Source organism: Asparagus officinalis, chromosome 10 (assembly GCF_001876935.1).
Source record: "Asparagus officinalis chromosome 10, Aspof.V1, whole genome shotgun sequence".
Taxonomy (NCBI): domain Eukaryota; kingdom Viridiplantae; phylum Streptophyta; class Magnoliopsida; order Asparagales; family Asparagaceae; genus Asparagus; species Asparagus officinalis.
In genome coordinates this window covers 3,380,091-3,389,655 of record NC_033803.1, presented here as the reverse complement: position 1 = coordinate 3,389,655, position 9,565 = coordinate 3,380,091, and the positions used below count along the sequence as shown (strand labels likewise).

At 36.6% G+C, this 9,565-nt stretch overlaps 1 protein-coding gene and 1 pseudogene across 2 annotated transcripts; one reads left to right on the top strand and one right to left on the bottom strand.

Annotated features, from left to right (window-relative positions):
- On the top strand, positions 4,644 to 7,817 carry LOC109826117 (protein RKD5). 2 transcript variants are annotated; one of them, XM_020393092.1, is made up of 6 exons: positions 4,644 to 4,929; positions 5,008 to 5,260; positions 6,031 to 6,203; positions 6,274 to 6,318; positions 6,852 to 7,072; positions 7,592 to 7,817. In XM_020393092.1, exons 1-6 carry the CDS (start codon positions 4,809 to 4,811, stop codon positions 7,790 to 7,792), a joined length of 1,014 nt encoding a protein of 337 aa, XP_020248681.1. In that variant the 5' UTR covers positions 4,644 to 4,808; the 3' UTR covers positions 7,793 to 7,817. The 2 variants fall into 2 exon arrangements, with proteins under 2 accessions (XP_020248681.1, XP_020248680.1); XM_020393091.1 differs by having other exon boundaries at positions 4,644 to 5,260.
- Positions 7,864 to 9,405, bottom strand: LOC109826119 (annotated as a pseudogene).

Sequence of the window (9,565 nt, the reverse complement as noted above, 5' to 3'; positions counted from 1 at the left end):
CACAAGTTTTTCAAAATTTATGTTATCCCAATAGGATTGAAATTTCCAATGAAGTCCGGGAGTTTGTAGAGAGTCCATATCAGTATTCGGTAAATGATCCATTTTTTCCAACCTACAACCCAGGTTGGGCAAGTTACACAAACATTGCATGGAATCAGGAAAACCACTCTGGAACTCAAAACTTCACTCCCTCTTTGAACCAACATTGTCCTAGGGGTAATACAGTTCCTTTCAATTCTCATCCACAATTTCAACAACCCAATCTGTCACATCAAAATCAGTCTCCTCATCATCAAGTTGTAACTCACACTCCTCTTGATACAGATCATGATGAACGTCTCAATATTTTGGAAAAAGGTTTTGAAATCATAATTAAGGCCTCCACACTAGCCATGGATATGTTAACTCAAACATCCTACACGATGAACTCCTTTATGCAATCAACCGAACTCATACTTAACTCTAACACTCAAGCCCTAGCTAGATTAGAAACCCATATTGATCAACTAGCTAGTGCCATAAGTGAAGTAGAGGAAGGAGAAATTCTGAGTCAACCCGTGGTCAATCCTAAGGACACTCAAATGAATGCACTACAGTCAGGAAAACAGGTCGATAATCAGGAAAGAACACCTTTAAGCCAAATTCTTGTTCCAATTCATTCTTCCCCTGATAATTCAATTCAGGAAAGACCGAGGGAAGAAGAAGAAGAGTCAGATCTAAGTTTTGAGGAAATTTTCGGTGAGGAGCTAAAAATATTAGGAGAAGCAGATCGGGTTTGTCAAAATAAAGAAACTGTGTTGGACAATTGCTGCTTTGAACTGAATTTTGAAAAACTCTTTCTTGATGAACTAAGATTTTTGGAAAATAAACAACAACCAAATTTTTACACATCAACCATGAATCTTGGGGTTGAGAAAATTGTTAAAGAAAAATTGGTTGTTAGAGAACACACATTCACAAATCAAGAATCTGAGTCCAATATGCATGACACCAATAATACCTACCTTCCATTGCCACAAAAATCATTGAACACCCCGGAATGCTTAGAATTTCAGCACATTGTTGATTATATCATGTTGAATTTATTTAAAATCCGTGGGAGAATTTTCAGCAATAAGGTAGGATTCAATGTAGAACAAGAACTCTTCATGTTGAATATTTTATTCTACATTGTTTATTTTGTTTATTTCAGAACAATAAAAAGAATTTATTCTTCTCTCATGTGAGAGTTTCTTGTTCAGTTGTAAAAAAAAAGAAAAAAAAGAGAAAAAAAAAGAAAGAAAAAAAAAGAAAAAAAAGAAAAAAAAAAGAAAAGAAAAGAAAAAAAAAGAAAAAAAAAGAAAAGAAAAAAAAAGAGAAAAAAAAAGAATAAATTTTTTTTTTTCATCCTCCTCAGACCAAAGGTAATTGCAGATTTTTATCAGCCGACCAAATGTAAGTGCTTCACTTCTTATCTGCTTTACTTTATGCATCATAGAGTTTGCATTGAGGACAATGCAAAATTTAGGTGTGGGGGTGGGAATTAGTTATTTTTTCTCTTTATTTAAAAAAAATTTTTATAAAAATATCGTCACTTGCCAAATTGATAGAGTTATGTAATAATTGATTTATTTGATAAATTTGAAAATTTCTAATCCCTAGTTAGTTATTTACTTAAGCTCACCTTTTATGATAACTCTAAATAATTTTCTTAAGAAATGATTTTCAAAGTAGTAGACTTTACTTAAGCCTTAACTTGGATTTTTATTTAAAATAATGAAATTTTTGCATGCTTAACTTAGAGTTGAAAATAATTTTTCAAAGTGTCTTGATTTACATATTTTCAAAATATATATACATATACAAAAAAAAAAAAATTGCAAAAGAAGAGTGCGAAAAATGGGCACAAAAAAAAACTCTTGAATTCAATGTGATTCTATCTTATAAAGCCTAAGCTGACCGAGTAATTAAGCCCAAGGAGTATTTCCATACTTAATGACCTAAGCCCATTTGGGTTGGGATCCATTGGCCCAAAACTCGTTAAATGGTCACTTAGAAAGCCCGTTAAAGTAGAAAAAAATCACCAAGAAAGAAAGAGTTAAAAAAAAAATTTTATATATATATATATATATATATATAGGGAGAAGTGTTCCTAAGGTGACGCCTCAGATAATCATCTAAGGACGCGGTCTAAAATCACATAATTGAGCTACATTGTGGATGATCCGCTCCGTTGAACTTAATCTACATATTCTAAAACCCCAACACACCAAGTTTGGGGTGAACCCGTCATCGTTTGACCCTTCATCCACACGTACCAATTTTAACGGTTTCGAATGAATAAAACTTTTCACATGGCTCGACGGAGGGTCAAATGACGATGGATTCACCCCAAACTTGGTATATTAGGGTTTTAGAATATGTAGATAAAGTTCAACGGAGCAGATCATCCACAATATAGCTCAATCATGTGATTTTAGGCCACGTCCTTAGATGATTATCTAAGGTGTCACCTTAGGAACTTTTTTAAGCCAACCAAACAACCTCAAAACAATTATTATAGGAAATAGGTTTCCTATTCTTTGATTTCTCAATTTTTTTTGCGAAACGAATAGCCCCTAAAAAAAGAAGGAAATAAAAAAATAGGAAACCTGTTTCTTAAAAAAATTGTTTTATGGTTGTTTGGTTGGCTAAAAAAAGAAGGAAATCATATAATAGGAGATGAGATGAGATGAGTTGTCACCATATTATTAGACGATGTGAGTGATTTTTAAGGAAACTTGTTTTGAAGTTGTTTGGTTGGTTAAAAAAAAGGAAATGAATTTAAGAAACCTATTTCCTATAATAGGTTCTTCTCTTATGTTTGGTTCATTCTTAAAAATAAGAGATGAGATGAGATGAGTTGTCATTATATTATTGGATGATGTGATCCACACTTAAGTAAACCAATTTCCTTGGTTTTTTTGATGTAATGGGAGGAAATAAAATGTTAATGAGATGAGATGAGTTGTCACCATATTATTGGATGATGTGTGTGATTTTTAAAGATGAGATGAGTTGGATGACCCATTTCTTGTGTTTTTTTAAGGAGATGATATGAGATGAGTTGATGGATGAAAATAATATTTTATTAGATAAAGTGGATGAATTGTTAGATGAAAATAATATTTTATTGGATGTTGCGATGAGTTTTAGGGATGGAAATAGAGAAAATTGATGTTTTTGAGATTTCCATGACCCAATTTCCTATTCTTGGATTTTAGGAAACCAACCAAACAGCCCCAGTAAACATGGTCCGCTGGATAGTTCAGTCTATTTCTCTTACGCATCAATTATTTTCTTATTGAACTCAAAAGATAGAAATTGGTAGAGGTCTCAACCGGTGCAAGCGCTAACTAAGGGGGTCGGCGGTTGCCACTTCCTCCTACCAAAAACAAGAAGCTCGACGTGTAAGCAACACTTTTCTCTCTCTCTCTCTCTCTCTAAACAAAGGGACAAATTTCCCTAACGAACTCCACAAGCTTCCTCTTGCTTCTTTGTCTAAATCCCATTTAATTAATGACAAGCGCACGCTAATGGCACTTGTGCTGTAAATTCCAACGGGCCAAAAATAACCCCTAATGTGGGGGTAAAAGTGGATTTTATGTCGCCCAGTCAAATGTACACGTGGGCCCCCCACTGTATTCGGCGGTTGTTAATTGAAAGTTAGACCGGTCTTAATCTTGGCCGTTGGCTTCATTAATACTTCAGTTACTATCACCATTCTACATTTGACCAACATTTTAACATCCTCGAGGCAGAACAAAAAATAATAATTACTGCTACTTGATGTTAATTATATTTAATTCTTTTGGTGCTAATGGTGAATTACGAAAGAGCGAAGGGTTGGCGAGAATAAGGGTGAGAAAAGAGTGAGGGCATCTTATTTTATCTTCATTTGACTTTAACTGTTTTTTTATCAAAACCAACCGAACCGAATCTGATTGGCTCAAATTGGTATACATATAGTTTGATTTGTTCAGTTTGGTCCTGGAGCGGTCCAACTAAAAACATACCATTTTAGCCGAAGTCAAAAGCAAGAAAAGGTTTTCATCCATCTTCCCTAAAAAACTTTTGTCTAATCAATTTAGCTTATGATCTGATATATTGAGTTTAGCAAATACCGGTTAGAGAATTGAGGTGAGAGGATTCTGTTCAGTCCCTTCAATTTGAAGCACTATACATTCAAAATTAAATTGAAAATATTCTAAAACCAAATTAAAACCAAAATCTGCCATTTCTACTGGTTTAATATCTCTGAAGGAATTGAGAGTATTTTTGGCTTGAAATCTACTGTAGCTATCAGACTACAACAACATTACAACTTTTACTTTGTTTGTTTGGACCAATAGGGGACTGATGTGGCAGCCAAAAATCTCAGTCGGCAGCCTCTAGCTAATTCCCAGCAAATGACTCTATTTCGGAATGATGTTCCTGGTCTAGTCGGACCATTGGTTTAGTTATTACTGCACCTATTGCATGGTTTACCAAAAAAGATCCAAACATGCCCTAACGGGGGGGGGGAGTGAAAGAGATTAAAAACTAAAATATATAAATAACCCTTCAATTAAAAAACGTGTCACTTTTAAACCCAAAGCACAATCTCACTGAAAACTGTTCTAGGAAGCTAACTGCAAGCGACAAAAACCACTTCAAAAAGTTGTCTCATTTCAAAGAAAACAGAGCGTCGCCAGCGGCATCACCATTACGTTTGAGCTTCTCCTCCTCATCTTCTTCCTCACTTCACTCCTCTTCACGTTCTCATTGCTCTCTCTCTCTCTCTCTCTAACATGAAGAAATTACCCACAAATCAGTACCAATACTCCCTCACAATGAGCTCCTCTTCCTCTTCATCACCTTCATCGGAGTCTCTCTCGGCTCTGGCTGTTTTCAGAAACATCCTCAACCAAGGTATTGTTAACCCTTTTGCGTACAAACCCCCCGCATTCTCTTTGTCTCTACTACGTACGTACCCTCTTTTCTGCGCAGAGCTAATAAGAAGTGTTCATGCCTATCGAGATAACGGAGGGGGGGAGGGTAGCTGGACCGAGAGGGAGTTCATGCTCTTGCCCGATGACTGCATCGAGATTGGAGCTGACCCGGTGATCGTCATTGGTCGACAGCCGCGGGGGAGGTTTCAGGAAGGGGAGAGGATTGGCTTCTGGCTGTGTATGTTCGTCTTCGATTCGGCTGATGTTGTGTCGTCCTCGTTGTCGATTCCTTCGATGCTCTGCTTATCAAGGTATACAAAAAGTTTTCGGTTGCTTTTCCAGTTGAATACATTGCTTTAAGAACTTTGTCAGTTTAATTTAATTGGGGCTGTCATTAGTTTCTAGGTTCTCTAGTTTTTGAGAATTGGTTTCTGTTGAGGAGTATTGAGTTATTTTTGTACTGTGCAGCTTGTTTCTATGCATGCTAGCTACCAGGGGGTAAAAAAATTTGGGTTTTAAAAATCTGAGCAGAGAAAATTTTTTGATTGAAATTTAAATATATGGTCTTTAGTAGATTTGCCGTGTTTGCAAAAAGGTGGAGAATGTGATGAGGTATCCTCATCTTTTAGGAAGATCTTACTATTTCCGGCGGGGGGAGGTCATTGTCAAGTCTAATAAGAGAAATGTTTACAATCAACTAATGAACATAATTATTGTTTTTAGGAAAGTGCTTAATTATTTCATGTTGAAGTTAGAAACTATAAGGCTTTTACTTTATTTTCCACCAACCCAAAAAGTTGATGTTGTATGTTCAAACTTATATTCTTTGGTATGAGAAAAAAAATCACGAAGACAGATACAGATGTCAAATTCATACCTTCATTAATAAGCATGTATCAGATGTAAGTCTAGAATTTTGAAGAATTGTCGAGACAGTGTCACCTTTGTCTTTGTATCTAAGATTTAATGAGATTTAAATGAGATGATCACTTGTTTCTTTTGAAAATAATTCTACTAATTGTTCCTACTTCTCGTTCTAACATATGATAATGGTTCTGCATTTGCTTCATTCTTCTTTCAGAAACCCGCAACTGAAGTCTATACCAAATTTAGCGAATGACCTGCGGAAGGTTTATCTCTTAATGTCCAGAACATACAAAGATGAGCCATTGAACTTTGGTAACGAAGAAACTCGCAAGGAGAAAGAAGAGGAATCCTCTACTTCTAGTGGAAATGACTCCTCTTTTCTCGAAGATCAGCAAGTTGTTACGAATCAACCAAATGATCGATTCTTCTAGTGGAAATGACTCCTCTTTTCTCGAAGATCAGCAAGTTGTTACGAATCAACCAAATGATCGATTTCTGCCAGGTTCGCAGTTTTTTCTACTAGAAATCAACCAAATGATCGATTTCTGCCAGGTTCGCAGTTTTTTCTACTAGATACAGCTGTACTTGTTTTGCAGTTATTTGTAAGTAAGAGAGTACTAAAACTTTAAATCAATAATTTGACAATAATGGGGTGAAAATCACACTTACTTGGGTAAAGGATTGAAAATAACAACATTCACCCATATTTCAACCTTGTCATTAATTAATCTTGTGATGCGTTTTAGTTTTGGATCTGATATACTTCACATTCTTACGGAAAGAAAACACACTTATACCTGGATTATCTTGAAAGATTTCTATTAGAAAGAATACATGTTGTGAATGAATTTGACTGTATTATGGTTGATAAAACAGACCAAAAGGAGGTTAATTTTTCCCCTCTAAGTCAAGTCAATTGCATATATTGAGTGATTTTGGCTATATAATGAGGTAAAAGTATGTTTTCTTTCCTTGCATTATAGTGCATTTCTCTTAATTTATCAACATTTCTTATGATCAATTGAAAGCTTGCAGAACTGGGATCTTCGGCAAAGAAGAGGAGAGCCCCAACAGATCGCGTAGCCAACATTTCTTTATCCGATCTCGCCAAACATTTTAACCTACCGATGACAGAAGCTTCGAGAAATCTTAAGATTGGACTGACTGTACTGAAGAGGAAATGCAGAGAATTCGGCATACCTCGTTGGCCACATCGAAAAATAAAGTCTCTTGATACGTTGATACAAAATATCCAGGTATACCCCTATCTACTTTTTCTTCTCAATTGCATTCTTTTTGTCGCTAAACAGAAGGATTTAAGTGCATATTTGAAGAAACTTCAGGCTCCACTTGATTTTCCATAAGGGACATAATATTGCTATTTGGGTAAAAAGTGACATAATATTGTTATTGAATGATTCCTTGTGACATCAATGAAAAAGAATTTATCCTATTACTGGTTTTCTTTCCGATAATACTCATGCATTTTACATGATGACTCCCGAAATCTCCACCTGATGAAAAATAATTTATTTCCCTCAAACAAATAGACCTCCCGGATGTAAGAAGGTCAAAAGTTTCATTCTGACGGTCTATCTGCAGCAATAAAACTAGAGGGGTAGTACAGGGCGCCCGTCGACAATTAACCCGTCGAAATATGATCTATTTTTTGGATGTACAAATATCAGGGCGATTACGTTAGTGAATTTGACTACTTTTTATACATGGCATTTGGTTTACTCTTTCTGAATTGTACAATATAATGAACGGTATAGGAGGAGGTGGGTCGACAGGAGAAAGATAACGAAGCTGCGGCGGTGAAGGCTGCTACGAAGAGGCAGCAGATGCTGGAGATGGAGAAAGAGGGCATCAAGAATAGTCCCATCAAGGAGTTGCAGAAAGAAACCAAGAGATTCAGGCAGGATGTTTTCAAGAGAAGGCACAAGGCTAAAGCTCAGAGTAAGATGCCTCAATAATCAGCTCCTTAGGATCCACAAACTGTGGTTGTATCTAATCTTTTGAGCTGATAAAATGGAGTACACATGAGTAAAATAAATAAATATATTCTCCTTGCATTTGAAGTCTTATTGTGTACTAATTATATTATTGTTGTTGGCCTGGTTTGGGAATTAGAGAGCATTAAGAGCTCATACATCTTAATGAGCTTCACAAGTGCAATAACATGTTATACCTGCGATACATCATAAAACACAAGCATTCCCCTCAAATTTTCTTCTTAATCTTCTCCAAATAACCGTAATTCCTTTGATACTCTAAAACAGCCCAAACCAAATGCCTCACTGAAATCTCCGGCCAAAGGCACCTTGGTGCACACAGCAAGGAGTACTTGGACTGCCACAGCAAAAAATTGCTCAACCTCGTCTCTCCGGAAGTCCTCACCAAAATATCCGGGTCTGGATGCCCGTACAAGAACATATTCTTCTCCAAATCGACGACCGATATCAAATTGTCGTCGACACCGTCGCTCTCTCTTTCACTCATCCTGGCAAGTCTATCCTGACACGAGCCCTGAATTCCACGGACAATCTCGGAGATCGAACTGTACGCCAAACAAACTAGCAGTACAAGTTTAGTATTCTTGCACGTCAAATCCATAACTTTCTGTACCATTTCTCGTATCTCCTCGTCCAACATATCCAAGTTCCCTAAAAATTCGACCCGAATGCCTAATTCATTCACTATACTCGTATCTTTCATTAAAGCCTCGGCATTTTCTTTAACAAGGTCCATTAAGGTTTGAACTTCAGAAGGCCTGCGCTTGAAGTTGTCTATACTGAAAGCGTATATGGTTACGTATTTCACACCCATTTGGTAGCAGTATCTCACCATGGACATGAGGTTGGCTACGCCTATACGATGAGCTTCGCCTTCTAGAAGGTTCCATCTGCGGCCATAGCGGCGGCAGGTATGAAGGCCAGATGGCGGGGCATCGGGCCGTAGGCGAGGATTTTGAAGAGGAGGCGGCGCATGAGGCTGCGGACCCCATCGAAGAGTTTGGTTGGAATTATTTGGTTGGGTTTGTTTTTGTCCGTTGGCCTGCTGAGCCTGTAATGTAAATTTGAAATTTGACTGAATCAGTTTTGAGTGCAATACATGATGGAGAGGAAACTTTAAATTTTGGTCTGCCGAAAATGTATAGAAATGATAAAATTTAAATGACTAATTGCAGGTACACAGCTCTTGTACTATACATGAAGTAGTAATATTTAGATCCTCGAATTTACAAATAAAGTCACCTCTCGCTATTTACATCCGTCATGTGGGTGTCACGTGAAGCCAATATGCTGAAGACGGAGCCCATTTCAGCGTGCTGGGAGAGAGACCTCTATTCACTTATAAGTATTGAATACCCAAGCCATATAGTACATCTATAAATAGTGGAAAGATAGCTATTTGAATTTCATAGAGCTCCAAGTGCTAATAAAAAATTTGAGCAAATTGTTAACCATAAATGACTAACCCCTATAATACATAGGGAATATCTGCAATTGAAAAAAATGTTTCTCAAGGAAAACAAAATAATAATAATAATAATAATAATAAGACATACATACATACAGAGAGAGAACCTCTTGAACTAGCTTTTATGTACAATAGAAGAGAGAGCTCATGTGGGTCACTTGTGGCACTAGCTTTTATGTACTAAGGCTACAAAAGAGCATATTGCTCTTTTATAGACAAAGAACTAACATTTCTTTAAGGGGCATGCATGAAGCATGAGTGAGGAA